The sequence below is a fragment of the Oncorhynchus clarkii genome, chromosome 20 (assembly GCF_045791955.1).
Source record: "Oncorhynchus clarkii lewisi isolate Uvic-CL-2024 chromosome 20, UVic_Ocla_1.0, whole genome shotgun sequence".
Taxonomy (NCBI): domain Eukaryota; kingdom Metazoa; phylum Chordata; class Actinopteri; order Salmoniformes; family Salmonidae; genus Oncorhynchus; species Oncorhynchus clarkii.
Genome location: NC_092166.1, coordinates 18,384,517 through 18,402,880, shown reverse-complemented (window position 1 = coordinate 18,402,880; position 18,364 = coordinate 18,384,517). Strand labels below are relative to the sequence as shown.

At 42.5% G+C, this 18,364-nt stretch overlaps 1 protein-coding gene across 5 annotated transcripts in view; it reads left to right on the top strand.

Annotated features, from left to right (window-relative positions):
- LOC139376031 (partitioning defective 3 homolog) overlaps positions 1–18,364 on the top strand; it is a 226,215-nt gene that overhangs the window by 76,343 nt on the left and 131,508 nt on the right. For all 5 annotated transcript variants that reach the window (XM_071118114.1, XM_071118112.1, XM_071118115.1 and 2 more), the window contains exon 3: positions 15,545–15,725. In XM_071118114.1, coding sequence (XP_070974215.1) covers positions 15,545–15,725 — 181 coding nt within the window. The remainder of the gene's footprint in view (positions 1–15,544; positions 15,726–18,364) is intronic.

Below are 18,364 nucleotides of genomic sequence, written 5' to 3'. Positions count from 1 at the left end.
TCTGTGCCTCGACACAGTCCTGTCCCGGAGCTCTACGGACAATTCCTTTGACCTCATTGCTTGGTTCTTGCTCTGATATGCACTGTCAGCTGTGGGACCTTATATAGACTGGTGTGTGCCTTTCCAAATCATGTCCAATCAATTTAATTTATCACAGGTGGACTCCAAGTTATAGAACATCTCAATCATGATCAATGGAAACAGGATGCACCTGAGCTCAATTTCAAGTCTCATAGCAAAGGGTCTGAATACGTTTTTATTTTTTTTAATATACATTTGCAAAAAATTCTAAACTGTCATTATGGTGTATTGTGTGTAGATTTGAGGGGGGGAATTATTGAATCTATTTTAGAATAAGGCTGTAACGTGGAAAAAGGGAAGGGATCTGAATACTTTCCCGAGTGCACTGTATATGGAATAGAGTCCCATTTTAGGACACAAACTATTCCTGTCTGTCGTGACAGATCTGTTGGCTGTAGCTCTCTGGTCGGGAGGGACAGTCTGCCTGTCATTTATTTATGTGTATAGGGACATCATACACGCATGTTGAGTTTATTGTGTCCATGTGTTTGGAGTCAGACTGAGAAATGTACTGAAGCTATGGCCCAGTATGAAAATAGTAAAATACTGTAGGCCTGGTGATTTCTTGCTCAGTCATAGGCCTATTAACTGTGCTTGCTATGCCACTCTAGTCCAAAGCAGTAGTACGGATGAGCATCTACATGCTTGTTATTGAGTGAAAGGATGTAAAAATCATTTATTTTTGTGTACAACATGTATATGCATTGTAAAGCAGGACTTGAAGATGTTTACTTGTGAATGTGCTGTAATATTTCATGTTGTACAGCATTTACACAGGCATCCTTTGTCACTGCAAATTAGCTAGCTTCCTTTTCTCAAGTTTTTCCACAGCTTGTTCTATTCTTTGGGACAATGTGTATTGTATCGTTAGGATTTTCTGCTGTCTTTGCTATACGTAAAAGTGCTTATTTCATGCAGTACAAGGCCAGCCTTGTGTGCTGCTGTGTTCCTCTTCCTCCCCAGACACCGAATAAAGTATACATTTCCTCTTAATATACACGTCTCCATGGGCAAGCCTGAATTCCACTTCTACTCCCTATTTTTCATTTGGTAATTGGCAATAGTCTCTAGTTTAGGCGGTATAGCGTTTCTACTTCCGCTGTTGTAGTACGGTGGTAGTGCCGTGGTAGTACTCTCTCAGTGGTCTTGTAAGGGAGCAGATAGTGATTGTATTCAATTTGGGTGCAGCGTATTGGCATTCCTTGTTAGTCTGTGTGTGTGCATGTAGTATTAATAATATTAGCAGCATTTTGCTTTAAACATCTTTTGACCTACGAGGCAACCAAAGCCAAGCATTAGCAGTAACATAACGTATCATTCAATGATTGAGCCTGGCCTTCAGTTGACCTCCATTGTGGCAATTCAGCATCACCATTAACAGATTCCACAGTGTGTCTGGGTGAATATGTTTGTGGTGGTTTATCTGTTAGACTTTTACTGTGTCTGCCACCTCTCAGTACACTGTAGGTTATGTGTGTGAAGGTTTAGGCTATCCATTTGGACTTAAGTCTCCTCCCGGTTTTTGTGTTTGGGTGTGGCTATTTTCTCTGGGATCTGATGTGACCATGCAGGCAAGTAATTTCCCAGTCCTTAGTCAGGACTGGGCAGTCAGACTGACAGTCTCTTATACTTTTCCACAGGCTCCACTTTACTCCAACTGCATCGCATGTGGACTGTATTGTGCTCCAAACAAGTTTCACATGTCCATTGTGGATACTGCACTGACCTAGAAAGTTCTGTCAATATTGAACTACGGTAGCAACCTGTACTTGAAATAAAAAAATAAAATAAAAAAGTACAAATTGAATTTGGACAGTGTCTGACTTTGGCACGGTGGTGGTGATCGGCATCTAGGAACACACTGGGAACTGACCACCTTGTTGAATTACTTGATTTGGGTCAGGGCATCTATGGTACTGTAAATAGCAGAAGATCACATATAATTTAAAGTCATAAGTCATTGTCATAAGAACATGCTAAAATGTGAATCGGGACATTATGCCCTTAGTTCTAGCAAAAGAGCAAAGTGGGAACTGATTTGTCCCTGTGTGCCACAGTCAGTTTTGTGTCGTCATGCCCCTTCCCCAGTGCCGTCATGCCCCTTCCCCAGTGCCGTCATGCCCCTTCCCCAGTGCCGTCACGCCCCTTCCCCAGTGCCGTCACGCCCCTTCCCCAGTGCCGTCACGCCCCTTCCCCAGTGCTAGAACAGCAGACTGTGCCCAGGCAGGTAAGCACACACTTAAACTGATGACTCCTGTGAAAACCATGTCTTGTGTTATGCCAGTGTTACCGGGGAGTCTTCAGGTCTCAAACTTTGTCCCAAATGACACCCTATTCCCTACATAGTGCGCTACTTTAGACCAGTGCTGGATAGGGCACTATATAGGGGAGAAGGGTGTCATTTGGGATGCTGCCGGTCTGTCCATCTTATTTTGATTTGTGCCAAACTCCCAAAGACATGACTTTGATTTGACAGTTTAATTTGTGCTTATTGGAGTTTAATTAGGTTTTGTGGCTTAGCTCTGGGAGGTTAGGATGGTGAAAGGAAGAGCGATGTGATTAAGTACGTTGAGGGCTCTCATTGCTCCTAGTGGTCTTCTAGCAGAGAGAAGGAAGAAAACAGAGAAGCAAGACAACCTTTGGCAGAGAGAGACAGACTGAAGAAATAGAGCAGGAAAATGAGCTTTTGCAGAGAAAATGTTTTTTTTTTGGGGGGGGGGTTCACATTTGAGTCAGGACCCAGTGCAAAATTAAATGGAGAATTTGCTGAGCAGTCTGAAGTGGACAATATGGAGTTGGTCCTCTCTTGTAACCTCTTGATAACCTAATGCATTTATCATGGTTTGTCAAGACCTTTAATGAGCGCTAATCTCCACTGAGATTTCTATGTATTTGAAGTGTAGTATTTTCTAATCCAAATCCTGCCCAATGTAATGAATCCAAGGGGATAAGTATACTTATCAAACTGAAGTAGGACGGTGTCCTATTTCTGACGGCATCAGCAGAACTATAATTTCTCATTAACAAACTGTCACTCCACCCCCTCAAATGTGCACTCGTCCTCCAATTACAGATAAGGGTGTTTTTACACTTGGTCCCTTTCAGCCAATTTTTGTGAACTCAGTGCGGTTCTCTTAATGTTGTGTTCAGTGTGAACACTCCAAAGGAACTTGGACTACTCAAGAGCCCCTAAGCGAACCGAACTGAGACCATTTGGTTTGATTGAATTCCGGGGTCCGTTTCCCTTTTTTAGGACAATGTGAACATAAAGCTCCCCGGGTTCACTTATCATTGGTGTAGGAATACACACTAGACTAGACTACTGCAACACTGTTTCCCCTGACATAACCCCTCAAATTGGTGCCAAAAGAGACAAGATGATGTGCAGGTTTGCAGAAGAAAAAGTGTGGTGTTTTTGAATAGGCCTATTGATTAGCGATTGTCAAGGATGCATAAAAATTCCAAAACGTGTGTTTTTATTTAAGATTATTTGTTTGCAATGTGATCTATAGGCTAAGAGAGCTTCATACGCTGTTTATTTGATTGTGGGGTTTGAATAGTGTGAAAACAACATATTTGGTGAGAATCACAGTACAGTACAAAATCAATACTAGCTCTTAAGCATGAGACACACCAAGAATCTTACTGCCGATAGACTGCCAAATAGATACTGATCACAGTGGGAGGCCTTTCTTTCTTTTGCTAGAACATAAGCGGTACCTGCTGCGTGCCGACCTGGTAGCGACCAACCAATTGCAATGCTCGTCAGTGGCCAACAACTTGACTTTGCGCCAATCAGAGAGCACGAACCTCCACGTGGGGGAGCCAACAATGTTTAAAAAGTTTTTTTCTCCGTACATCCACAGATGAGACAGTCACATTTCATTTGCCATGTAGGCTATGGGATGGTAAGTGCACAGATGCAATGCACACAACACTAAATACTTCCTCCAAGCTAGCTAACCACTGTAGCTAGTATTGACGTTTATAATTACATCACAATGGATTAGCGAGTTTCCATGAAACAGCTGCCTGTGTTAGCTGCCGAGTTAGTGCAGTGTCTTTAACCAGCTAGTTAGCTACCTACAGTGCCAGTCAAAAGTTTCGACACACCTACTCATTCAAGGGTTTTTCTTTATTTGTCCTTTCTACATTGTAGAATAATAGTGAAGGCAACCAAAAAAGTGTTAAACAAATCAATATATATTTGAGATTCTTCAAAGTAGCCACCCTTTGTCTTGACAGCTTTGCGCACACTTGGCATTCTCTCAACCTGCTTCACCTGGAATGCTTTTCCAACCGTCTTGAAGGAGAGAATTAGCTCAACTAATTAAATGACAATCTCACCACAGAATAGGCCTTACTATCGCTGTGCTAGTGTCATTTAAGGGTGCCTCTGATGAGCCTGCATTAGTGAACATTTATGTTGTCAAAAGCTAACCAAGAGAACGGGAGATGGCTGCCAACCTACAATACATGCTTTGAGACAAGGTATGAGGAGGCTGTTTCCAAGACGGGGTCAAAGGTCAGGGGTGTTGCGACAGCTTATTTTTAAGAAGTGTGTACTTGTACACTTCCTGCCATGGATGAACAAGCATTGGATTGCTGTAAGCATTGGCTAGCTAGAGAAGAGTTTCCGCCATCGTTAAATCCATGATCGGAGTTAACGATGGTGGACAATCGGGAAAAGGGTGGAGAATCAGGTTGTAGACTTATGAGACACTCTTTTAACTCCTTCAGTTAGCATGGAGCCAATGCATAATTCTATATACAGTACCAATCAAACGTTTGGACACCTTTATTTTTAGTATTTTCTACGTTGTAGAATAATAGTGAAGACATCAACTATGGAATCATGAAGTAACCCAAAGTGTTAACCAAATCAAAATATATTTTAGATTCTTCAAAGTTGCCACCCTTTGCCTTGATGACAGCTCTGCACACTCTTGGCATTCTCTCAACCAGCTTCACCTGGAATGCTTTTCCAACAGTCTTGAAGGAGTTCCCACATATGCTGAGCACTTGTTTGCTGCTTTTCCTGCAGTCCAATTCATCCCAAACCATCTCAATTGGGTTGAGGTCCGGTGATTGTCGAGGCTTGGTCATCTGATGCAGCACTCATCACTCAAATAGCTCTAACACAGCCTGGAGGTGTGTTGGGTCATTGTCCTATTGAAAAACAAATGATAGTCCCACTAAGCGCAAAACAGATGGGATTGGATATCGCTGCAGAATGCTGTGGTAGCCATGCTGGTTAAGTGTGCCTTGATTTCTAAATAAATCACTTGACAGTGTCACCAGCAAAGCACCCCCACACCATAAGACCACCTCCTCCATGCTTTACGGTGAGAAATACACATGCGGAGATCATCTGCTTCTCACAGACACGGCGGTTGGAATACAAATCTCAAATCTGGACTCATCAGACCAAAGGACAGATTTCCACCGGTCTAATGTCCATTTCTCGTGTTTCTTGGCCCAAGCAACTCTCTTCTTATTATTGGTGTCCTTTAGTAGTGGTTTCTTGCAGCAATTTGACCATGAAGGCCTGATTCACACAGTGTCCTCTGAACAGTTGATGTTGAGATGTGTGTTACTTGAACTCTGAAGCATTTATTTGGGTAACTCTGGGTCCTTTCCTTTCCTATGGCGGTACTTATGAGAGCCAGTTTCATCATAGTGCTTGGTGGTTTTTCTGACTGCACTTGAAGGAACATTCAAAGTTCTTGAAATGTTCCGTATTGACTGACCTTCATGTGTTAAAGTAATGATGGACCGTTTCTCTTTGCTTATTTGAGCTGTTCTTGCCATATGGACTTTGGTCTTTTACCAAATAGGGTAATCTGCCGTATACCCAACCCTACCATGTCACAACACAACTGATTGGCTCAAACACATTAAGAAGAAAAGAAATTCCAATTAACTTTTAACAAGGTACACCTGTTAATTTAAATGCATTCCAGGTGACTACCTCATGAAGCTGGTTGAGAGAATGCCAAGAGTGCAAAGCTGTCATCAAGGAAAGGGTGGCTACTTTGAAGAATCTCATATCAAATATGTTTTGATTTGTTACTACATGATTCCACGTGTTATTTCATAGTTTTGAGGTCTTCACTATTATTCAATTTTATAGAAAATTGTAAAATTAAAGAAAAACCCTTCGCTATGGGCTGGCACTGGCAGGATTATGGGGAGTCAATTAAATTGTTTCTTCATCTTGCTAGGTAGTTATCCAGCTCTGGCCATCTAGCTAGTAACAACAAGGGCTTTCTACAAAATAGCAACATTAGAGCAGATGGCTTGGAATCTAGACCGTAAGCAATACGTACGGATATTCATTGCCAAACAACGCTACTGTCACCTGGTTTGGAGTATTTTAAAAGGGCTGAGTGGCTGATGACATCCAAGGTCTTTGCTGTGTGAACACAAAAGAGAGTACGAAACAATTACAACTACAGAATAATTTAATCTGCAGTTATTCTTCAGCTATTTATTTTCTTACTATTGCACAAATTATTGGTGTCTTCTGATTTACAATGATTATGGAATGGCTGGTCCTGCACTTTGTCAAAACCCAGAATGCATTGAGTGAATGTTAGGAAAAATATATTGTTTCCTTTCTAAACATAGCAATGTGAACGCAAAGAGGACTCAGACCCCAAAATAAGTGAACCTGCATAAGAGTTGAGTCCTCATTCAACGGCAAGGGCAGTGTGAATACAAAGAGAACTGAGTTATTTTGTTTGTTTTACCCCAGAGGACTGAGATTGATTCTTTTAAAGAGGACTGTGAAAAGTCCAATTCCCCAACTAGTCCCCATGGAGTGCCAGTCTCAGACCCCCCATTTTGACCTGCTGACGGGGTTAAGTGTTGGCGCTCACCGTCAGCACTCATCAATAACACAGCGTTGATCTCTTCCAGATGCATCGTGGGTCAGGACGAGGACTTAGTCATCTGCTCGAACAATGACCATTAGCTGTTCTCAGCTCACTTATAATAGGTTACGTCCCAAATGGCACCATATTCCCTACATAATGCACCATAGGGCTCTGGTTGAAAAGTAGTGCACTATGTAGGAAATAGGGTGCCAAATTGACTGTTGTAGCTTAGTTGGCTTATGGTGTTACTCTTTAAACCATAGCTCTAGCTGATTCTTCTTCATTAAGTGCGTACTGGTGTAGGCCTTGGCCTTATCAGGGGCCCTGTTACTGGATGAGTTGAGAAAAGCAGAGCTGTTGAGAGGTCGAGAGGGGCTCTGAAGGCATCCCTACTCTGCATCCCAAATGGCACTCTGCTCCCTTATTATTCCACTTCTTTTGACCAGGTTCCATAAGGCTCGGGTCAAAAGTAATGCACTACATGGGAAATAGCGTGCCATTTGGGTCAAAGCCCTTCTTTACTGGGGGAAACGCTGACCTGGCCTCACAGGGTGGGAGGTATTTGGACACCCGGGACTCTTCCAGACGCTGTATGATGAAACATTTCTGCTTCAGTCCTTTTTCACGCTGATCACTTTTAATTGTACAGATTTATTGCGATAAGCAAAGGAGCTCTTGTTTTCTTTCCTGAGTAGCCTAGTGGCAGGTAGCCTGGTGGTTAGAGCGTTGGGCCAGTAACCGAAAGGTTGCTGGATCGAATCCCCGAACTGACAAGGTAAAAATGTGTTGTTCTGCCCCTGAACAAGGTAGTTAACCCACTGTTCCCTGGTAGGCCATCATTGTAAATAAGAATTTGTATTTAACTGACTTGCCTAGTTAAATAAAGGTTACATTTAAGAAAATAAGTTCCGCATGTTGGCTCGTTGCGTTGTGAAACACAATATAATTGCTCAACATTGACAAAGTTGAGCTTAGCCAGCTGTATCGCAATGAATGATGCAACTTCCCTTCTACTCAGCTGGCCAGGCCAGTGAATACAGTACAGTCAGAAGGCATCTGACTCCCACTTGGAGGAAGCGTTATGTTCTCTGGCCAGACAGACACTATGGAGAAAGACTTCATTTATTACTGTAGGTTTTGCAAACTTTCTCTCGACATGAGGCTATCGAGAGGAGGTAGCTCAGGATGTCTCAAGCTCCTTTTTGGAAGATGTCCCTTTTTCCAAGGAGCTGGCTGGAAAGGGCAGTCACACACGTGGCCTTTACCGCACTGCAGGAAAAGCAATCGCCTTTCCTACAGTCCAGGATAGATGTTGCACCACATACAAAGAAGTGCCATGTTCTGCTGGCAGGTTCTCTCTCAAATGGCTACAACTAAGGCCCAGTGTCTCTTTGTACAGGAAAACAAGCTACAACAGACAATGTCTGTTGATTAACGATCCGACGGTAGCGCAGACACCACCTCATAAAAATGTTGTGGACTCACCGTGACTTTTATGAGGGGAATTGAAAAGCTATTGCTGTCGAGAATCGCCTAGCAACATGATGGTAATGGCAGCACATGCATACTCAAAGATTTGTCTCTAAGCTCTGTTCTCTTCTTGAACCATAGAAATAGAATGCGTAGTGTTCTGTGTCTAGAACACCTTGGCCCATGCTGGGAGTGTGAAGTAGCAAACTGTCTCCATGTCCTCTGCTCTCTTGGGACTCCATAAACCTAGTTAATAACCAAACGCCCACCAAAGACCTGGAGAAACCATACACTGCCGCTCTACAGTCACCATGTAAACCTAACTGAAGTTATTTACTGACGTTTCCTTCTTCCTGTGTCTGCCAAGTGGACCGTATTATCAGCCAAGCTCCGTGGGTTCTACTGGATCTGTTTTGATGTAAGAGTTGGGTGAGATACTGTATTTTTAACAAACATCTCCATAGTGCAGCGGAAAGCACGCCAGGATGCCATTCTGACATTCGGCCATAGGTGTTGTCATTGAGCCTTTTCATACAGCCTCCTTTAAGCGCATCCTTCTCTGCCGCAACGTGAGACAAATTGTTCCCAGCTAATTGAACACCCGCATTGTAAAATATGCCCATGATGTCTGATTAAGTGTTGATTGGCTTGAGAAGCTGTTATTGCAGTCCAAACAGGAAACATGTACCTCCAATGTGATTAAGGGTGATACTGTGTGATGCATGATTCTCATTAACTGTTCTCCCGCCAGGCTTAGGAAGTTAGTTGCTCCTAATTCTTCAGACTATACTGAGGTGCTTAATTGGGTGGTGTTCTGTTGAATTAACCAGTAGGCCTAAAGCAATACACATGGAATAGCTCTTCATTTTTGTTTTGTCTACTTCGAACATTCGAACAACAGTTCTAGAAGAATTAAGGGCTTGTAAGTAAGCATTTCACAGTAAAGTCTACACTTGTTGTATTCGGTACATGTGACCGTTTGATTTAAGTAGGCCTATTGTTTGTGGAGCCTCTTCTTGTTTTGTCTTCGTTCTCCAAATCTTCTATGTGAGAATGTTAACACAAGCAGCACATGTACAGTAGTTCATGTGAGAACAAACCTTTTCAGGTCTCACGTATCTGAAAGATGTGGACTGTAGTTGAGGTTTACTTTTTAGTTTCAATTTCCTACAGCTTACGTGTAATTTCACTTTGCTATAAATGAAAGCTGTAACAACCTTTGTCTAGCCTTTATCCCAGGAAATTATTTCTTTTTTTTATTCATTTGCATTAGTATAGCTCTGTCCCCTATTACGATTCCATTATCTCTGTAATTCAATGTACACTATATACACAAGTATGTGGACACCCCTTCAAATGAGTGGATTCGGCTATTTTAGCCACATCCGTTGCTGACAGGCGTGTAAAATTGAGCACATAGCCATGTATTCTCTATAGACAAGCATTGGCAGTAGAAGGGCCTTACTGAAGAGCTTAGTGACTTTCAACATGGTACCGTCATATGATTGCTTCCTTTCCAATAAGTCAGTTTGTCCAATTTCTGCCCTTCTAGAGCTGCCCCGGTAAACTTGAAGTGATGTTATTGTGAAGTGGAAACATCTAGGAGCAACAACGGCTCAGCCGCAAAGTAGTAGGCCACACAAGCTCATAGAACGGGATCGCCGAGTGCTGAAGCGCGTAAAAATCGCCTGTCCTCGGTTGCAAAGCTCACTACTGAGTTCCAACCTGCCCCTGGATGCATCGTCAGCACAATAACTGTTCGTCAGGAGCTTCATGGAATGGGTTTCCAAGGCTGAGCAGCGGCACACAAGCCTAAGATCACCATGTGCAACTCGTCGCCGTTTGGCTCTGGAGCAGTGGAAACACGTTCTCTGGAATGATGAATCACACTTCACCATCTGGCAGTCTGACGGACAAATCTGGGTTTGGCGGATACCAGGAGAAAGCTACCTGCCCTAATGCATAGTGCCAACTGTAAGGTTTGGTGGTGGAGGAATAATGGTAGGGGTCTGTTTTTTGTGATTTGTCTAGGCCCCTTAGTTCCAGTAAAGGGATATCCTAACAGGATACAATGACATTCTAGACGATTCTGTGTTTCCAATTTTGTGGCAACAGTTTGGGAAAGGCCCTTTCCTGTTTCAGCATGACAATGCCCCTGTGCAGAGCCCTGACCTCAACCCCATCGAACACCTTTGACGAATTGGAACTCGAACTGCGAGCCAGGTCTAATCGCCCAACATCAGTGCTGACCTCACTAATGCGCTTGTGGCTGAAGCAATATTCCAACATCTAGTGGAAAAGCCTTCCCAGAAGAGTGGAGGCTGTTAGTCCCCCCTTTGCTGTTCTAACTCCATATTAATGCCCATCATTTTGGAATGAGATGTTTGACGAGCATGTGTCCACATACTTTTGGCGCAGGTCTTATTCAGATGCACCTTTTCCCCCAGATATTTTCTGTAGTTTCCATTAAGTGAAATGGATAGGGGGTTATTACAGTCAAACTGCTTCTTCCATTCTAGTCACAATTGTTCTACACTTGAACATGATTCTACATTTCGAGTGGGTTGTATGCTCGCTCTCTGACGTGCGTGTGTAAGATTTGCGTCAAGTGTGATTGTACTGTACGTCTACATTTACAAGCCATCTGTCAAGACACTGTGATTTAATGGGCGGATTGGATCGAATTGATGCCTGACTGCTTGTGTGATGTTGACCATATCTTATAATAAAAGTCTATAAACAAGTCATCTCGCCCCTATCATGCCACAAATGTGTGGTTAAGAACAAATTCTTATTTTCAATGACGGCCTAGGAACAGGAAAAGCTAACTGCCCTGTTCAGGGGCAGAACGACAGATTTTTACCTTGTCAGCTCGGGGATTCCATCTAGCAACCTTTCAGTTACCAGTCCAACACCCTAACCACTAGGCTACCTGCCACCCCTATAGTTTGGAAAATCAATAAATGTGACTCTTGATGACGACAATGATAGTTCCTGACAACACAGTTGTTTACATAAAGCAGTGAAGAGGTGCTTAATGTTTTGTTTCCTTGCCATGATACTAACAAGTAGAGGTCGACCGATTTAATCGTAATGGCCCGATTAATTAGCGGCGATTTCAAGTTTTCATAACAATCGGAAATCGGTATTTTTGGGTGCCGATTTAAAATTAAAATAATAATAAAAATAAAATAATATTATACATTTTTTATACCTTTTATTTAACTAGGCAAGTCAGTTAAGAACACATTGTTATTTTCAACAACTCTTCGTTGTGCATCAAGCATTGCGCTGTTTATGACTTCAAGCCTATCAACTTCCGAGATGAGGCTGGTGTAACCGAAGTGAAATGGCTAGCTAGTTAGCGCGAGCTAATAGCGTTTCAAACGTCACTCGCCCTGAGCCTTCTAGTAGTTGTTCCCCTTGCTCTGCATGAGTAACGCTGCTTCGAGGGTGGCTGTTGTTGTTGTGTTCCTGGTTCGAGCCCAGGGAGGAGCGAGGAGAGGGACGGAAGCTTTTCTGTTACACTGGCAATACTAAAGTGCCTATAAGAACATCCAATAGTCAAAGGTTAATGAAATACAAATGGTATAGAGAGAAATAGTCCTATAATTCCTATAATAACTACAACCTAAAACTTCTTACCTGGGGATATTGAGGAACCACCAGCTTTCATATATTCTCATGTTCTGGGCAAGGAACTTAAACGTTAGCTTTCTTACATAGCACATGTTGCACTTTTACTTTCTTCTCCAACACTTTGTTTTTGCATTATTTAAACCAAATTGAACATGTTTCATTATTTACTTGAGACTAAATTGATTTTATTGATGTATTATATTAAGTTAAAATAAGGGTTCAATCAGTAGTGTTGTAATTGTCATTATTACAAAAAAATACAAAATAAATTGGCCGATTTTTAATCGGTAGCGTCTTTTTTGATCCTCCAATAATCGGTATCGGCGTTGAAAAATCATAATCGGTCGACCTCTACGAACAAGTATTACGATACTGGTACCTTCCTGTCACACGCAAACACACATGCACGACATAGCAGACACACACACACGCATACATGACATATCAATCATGTAAGTGTGTGCAGAAACACACGTATACAGTCTCTCAGGGCAATCAACACACATTTGAAGTTGAACAGTTATTGTGTAGTCATCCTCAGGGAAAGACCACCCCTGTTGATTGTGTGTGTGTGTGCGCGCATGTGAATGAGTTATCTTGTGGTGGGGCCAAGTATGTGCTTGTCAACAAATGTAGCAATTAGTACTGAGGAGGGGGAGTTTCCTGCTGTGTAGATTGCTTCACCGCACACTTGTGTGAAGTCGCCAAATACCCTGCTGCAGTTTACTGGAGTATTTTAACCATTCTATTACCAAGTTGAGGCCAGGAAAGCGCAACTCCGTTCTCTGATATCGAGGCGGAGTTGCATATTAATAAGTGGTCGCACGATTTGCTAGCAACAAAATGGAGTCATCAGTCGACACTAACAATATTCCGCGGGGTGCTGAAATAAATACTTTTAATAAACTTTTAGCGAATACAACCACCAATTGAATCTCAACTGGCATGTAGAACAGAGTTGAGCGTTCCTCAGCTATCCATTGACCACAAGCATGTAGAACGGAGTTGAGCGTTCCTCAGCTATCCATTGACCACAAGCATGTAGAACGGAGTTGAGCGTTCCTCAGCTCTCCATTGACCACAAGTATGTAGAACGGAGTTGAGCGTTCCTCAGCTATCCATTGACCACAAGATTGTAGTCTCTCACATTCTGGGCACTCCACATAGGGCTGGCACAATGCAGCAGCACACATAGCAATATAAATAATAGATCGGGCTTGGAACCTCTAACCCTGGCAATTTGACTGGTAAACTCATAATGTGGTAAAGAGGTCAATCGAACTCGACCAAAACAATGGAATTACCATTTAGTGGGGGAAAGATTGTGAGTCTCCTCATTGCCCCCAACAAAATTATCATACATTTAGATTATGGTTTATATGTATTTCACAATATGTTGAGGTCAAAATCTGAGTATAATGCTTGTATGGATGTTAAGCCCAACACATGTTAGTCATCGTTACCAATCAACAGCATTACAGTTAAAATGTACTTTGACTACCACCACCGATTACCGTATGCTTGCTATGCTAACCAGTTTGTTCAAACGGGACTTGAAAAGGGACAACCTGAAAAGGGACCATTTCTACATGTTATGCAGCATAAACTGCCAAATATATCCAAATCGGACTTAAGTAATTACCTTTAAAGCTTTTAAGAAAGCCATTGCACTGTACTTGTGACGACATTTAAACCTTGAAACTTGTGGTCCTGTTACAATACATAAATCATGACGGATTTGACGAATATCCACTTTGTTAGATTTGTTGAATATGCCCAAACTCCTTTACCACATCTATGGGTACACTCGCAATGGCTGCCTGGTATTGTATGTTCATTCTAATTATGTTAATTTATTTGGCTCATGCTAGGTTGAAGAAATATAGGTTAAGACAATGGTCACTAATCTGGGACCAGTGCCGCTGCCAACTAGCATAGCTGTTCCCATTGTTGCAAAGAGTTATATGATATTAGAATCATGTTGTCTTAACTTTTTAGGGCTCATGCATTGGCATGTGTTTTCTGTAATGTCAGTTGAGTCGAATCAACAAATCACAGCACATCTTGAGTACACTTCCTGTTTTTACTTCCTGCTTTGCTCCTATGAAGACACTCGCAATGGCCGCCAGTCCACCCAACCATGCCATCATTAACTTGAATGGGGACATGTTCTATTCATTTTATTTTGTTGGCAACACATGCAGTCAGGAGCATAGCGTTTGCTATTTGAACAGTTATTACGGAGACCGCGGTCATTCGGCTGGCCAATTACCACCATCCAAAATTCAATGACAGTCACCCTAGCTCTGCACACTCAACACTAGTAGTCCCCTACCTGGAGATACAGTGAATGTGATAAGAGTGAAATGCAATTCAAACAACTTGAGAGACAGTGTTGTGATGTAGTGATTAGTATGTTAGTGCATCATTCTCATCCTTACCATGGCACATAACTTACCAGTAGATATTATCACAGATCCTTTATCATAGGCTTGAGAGTGACACATTCTGGAGACTGGTCAAAATAAGTGCACTTTACATTCAATAGTGTGCCATTTGGGAAAAAGACCGTATACCTCCAGTGGACAGATATCGGTAGTGTTATTGTGCCCTCAAACTCTGCCTGACTCTGTCTCTGTTGTGGCCAGTACGGGAGTCAGAGACGGACAACAGTTGGTTGCCTTTGGGCCTCTGCTGTACAACATGGTGAATAAGATCCGTTTCTAATGTGGCTGTCTGCCTGTGTGACTGTGACTGTACTGTTATTGGCCTTTTGATCTATTTTGATCCTTCCTCTCCGCACCGAACCAATAACGCAAGCCAGCTGAACACACGTGGACGTCTTAGTGACGGCTTGAATGTCATATTCAATTAACTGCAGGGGTTCTTGTCCTTGGAAGTAATAAGGCCTCCGTACGATAGGAAGCCTGAATCATACAGTAGATAAAATCATTGGTGGGATCCATATCGATTAGAGTCAGACGTCAACTTGAATTCTTAAGTCGTGTTTCTTTTTCCTCCTATCTCTCTTTCTCTCTCCTTCTTTTTCTCTTTGTCTCACACATTTTTCTTGCTCATATTCCCTCCCATCTCTCTCTCGCTTCTTCCCGACTTTCTATTACTCCTTCACACCACACACTAAGCTTTTCACTATTCTATACAGTACCAGTCAGTAGTTTGGACACCTACTCATTCAAGGGTTTCTCTTTATTTTTACTATTCTACGTTGTAGAATAATAGTGAAGACTTAACTATGAAATAACACATGGTATCATGTAGTAACCAAACCCTTGAACGAGTAGGTGTCAACTTTTGACTGGTACTGTATGTCTTGCTCCCAGATACAGTATATGATTTACAAAAGATACATGTCTGTTGATAATGTAATGATTCCAGGAAGAGTAGCTGCCACTTCTGCATATGTAATACATGTAAATGGTCAATAAAGTAATCATCTTTTTCCCTCTTTCCGGCAGCTGGTGGCAGTGTATGATGAACAGGAACCTCACCATGGTGGCGACGGCACCAGCGCCAGCTCAACGGGCACCCAAAGTCCCGACCTGTTTGCCACCGAGCTCAACACAAGCAGCTTGTCTGCTTTCCAGCCCTACCAGGCCGCCAGCGAGATAGAAGTCACTCCGTCCGCACTCCGAACTAGTAAGTTCACAAATCAAACACCCGGGTTACGTAAAATGAGCATGCCTCCGACATGTACACCAAGGAATCATGTCTGCATGGATTTTGTCTGCAACGTTCGACAACGTTTTGCATCAGAACGTTGCACTGGGTCCAAGGAGCATTAACCATTGATGGGAATTATGTAGCATACAGATACAGTGCCTTGCGAAAGTATTCGGCCCCCTTGAACTTTGCGACCTTTTGCCACATTTCAGGCTTCAAACATAAAGATATAAAACTGTATTTTTTTGTGAAGAATCAACAACAAGTGGGACACAATCATGAAGTGGAACGACATTTATTGGATATTTCAAACTTTTTTAACAAATCAAAAACTGAAAAATTGGGCGTGCAAAATTATTCAGCCCCCTTAAGTTAATACTTTGTAGCGTCACCTTTTGCTGCGATTACAGCTGTACGTCACTTGGGGTATGTCTCTATCAGTTTTGCACATCGAGAGACTGAAATTTTTTCCCATTCCTCCTTGCAAAACAGCTCTAGCTCAGTGAGGTTGGATGGAGAGCATTTGTGAACAGCAGTTTTCAGTTCTTTCCACAGATTCTCGATTGGATTCAGGTCTGGACTTTGACTTGGCCATTCAAACACCTGGATATGTTTATTTTTGAACCATTCCATTGTAGATTTTGCTTTATGTTTTGGATCATTGTCTTGTTGGAAGACAAATCTCCGTCCCAGTCTCAGGTCTTTTGCAGACTCCATCAGGTTTTCTTCCAGAATGGTCCTGTATTTGGCTCCATCCATCTTCCCATCAATTTGACCCATCTTCCCTGTCCCTGCTGAAGAAAAGCAGGCCCAAACCATGATGCTGCCACCACCATGTTTGACAGTGGGGATGGTGTGTTCAGCTGTGTTGCTTTTACGCCAAACATAACGTTTTGCATTGTTGCCAAAAAGTTCAATTTTGGTTTCATCTGACCAGAGCACCTTCTTCCACATGGTGTGTCTCCCAGGTGGCTTGTGGCAAACTTTAAATGACACTTTTTATGGATATCTTTAAGAAATGGCTTTCTTCTTGCCACTCTTCCATAAAGGCCAGATTTGTGCAATATACGACTGATTGTTGTCCTATGGACAGAGTCTCCCACCTCAGCTGTAGATCTCTGCAGTTCATCCAGAGTGATCATGGGCCTCTTGGCTGCATCTCTGATCAGTCTTCTCCTTGTATGAGCTGAAAGTTTAGAGGGACGGCCAGGTCTTGGTAGATTTGCAGTGGTCTGATACTCCTTCCATTTCAATATTATCGCTTGCACAGTGCTCCTTGGGATGTTTAAAGCTTGGGAAATCTTTTTGTATCCAAATCCGGCTTTAAACTTCTTCACAACAGTATCTCGGACCTGCCTGGTGTGTTCCTTGTTCTTCATGATGCTCTCTGCGCTTTTAACGGACCTCTGAGACTATCACAGTGCAGGTGCATTTATACGGAGACTTGATTACACACAGGTGGATTGTATTTATTTAAGTCAACATTGGATAATTCAGAGATCCTCACTGAACTTCTGGAGAGAGTTTGCTGCACTGAAAGTAAAGGGGCTGAATAATTTTGCACGCCCAATTTTTCAGTTTTTGATTTGTTAAAAAAGTTTGAAATATCCAATAAATGTCGTTCCACTTCATGATTGTGTCCCACTTGTTGATTCTTCACAAAAAAATACAGTTTTATATCTTTATGTTTGAAGCCTGAAATGTGGCAAAAGGTCGCAAAGTTCAAGGGGGCCGAATACTTTCGCAAGGTACTGTATCTACTGTGGCTATGCAGATATTTTCCTGTGGGAGGAATCTAGGGCAGTCAGTTCTTTAGCCACATAAAATTATCACATTAAATGTTTTGCCCGCTGGTCTTGAGTGGTTACAGAACATCAGGAAGATGCCATTAACTAACATTAGTCTAAGTGGGCTTTTGGTTGGAGACTGTTTTTGAATGGGAGTTCTGTAACAGAATAGCAGTATGTCATCAACAGCAAACAAGACTGTGCTACAGTATATACAAACATTTAGTTGTTGTGTGCAGCACAAAAAGAAAAGCAACAAAGTTAAGCTCCATTCATTTTCAGCGTTCTTCTCCAAACTGTCAGAAATCCCAACGGCTTATTTGCTGCTCCACTGGGTCCAATAAATGGACCACAACAGAGAGCAGAACCCTGGAAAATCTGTAGCTAAGACACTGTTTTCATAAAATACCTCTCCAAGGCTTTTGAAGATACCAAGTGTCACATCACCATGTTCTGACTCATGGGAACGTCTCCACTATGCTGCGGCTCCTCAGTGCTACTTCCAATGGCTCCTCTCCCCTGCATGTCTCCCAGAACATTCAGTGTCACAGCACCATGTTCTGACCGATGGGAACGTCTCCACTATGCTGCGGCTCCTCAGTGCTACTTCCAATGGCTCCTCTCCCCTGCATGTCTCCCAGAACATTCAGTGACACATCACCATAGAGTTCTGTTTATGACTAGCTCCTTCATCCAAACTGGAACACCGAGTAGGAGTCCCATGACGCTGTGAAAGTGGGCGTCTGTTCACCAGGAGCGTGAGAGACGTGTTCAGAACTATGGTGTCTCTGTCTTAGTCATGGGACAGAGCATTACAGGGAGGGAGGA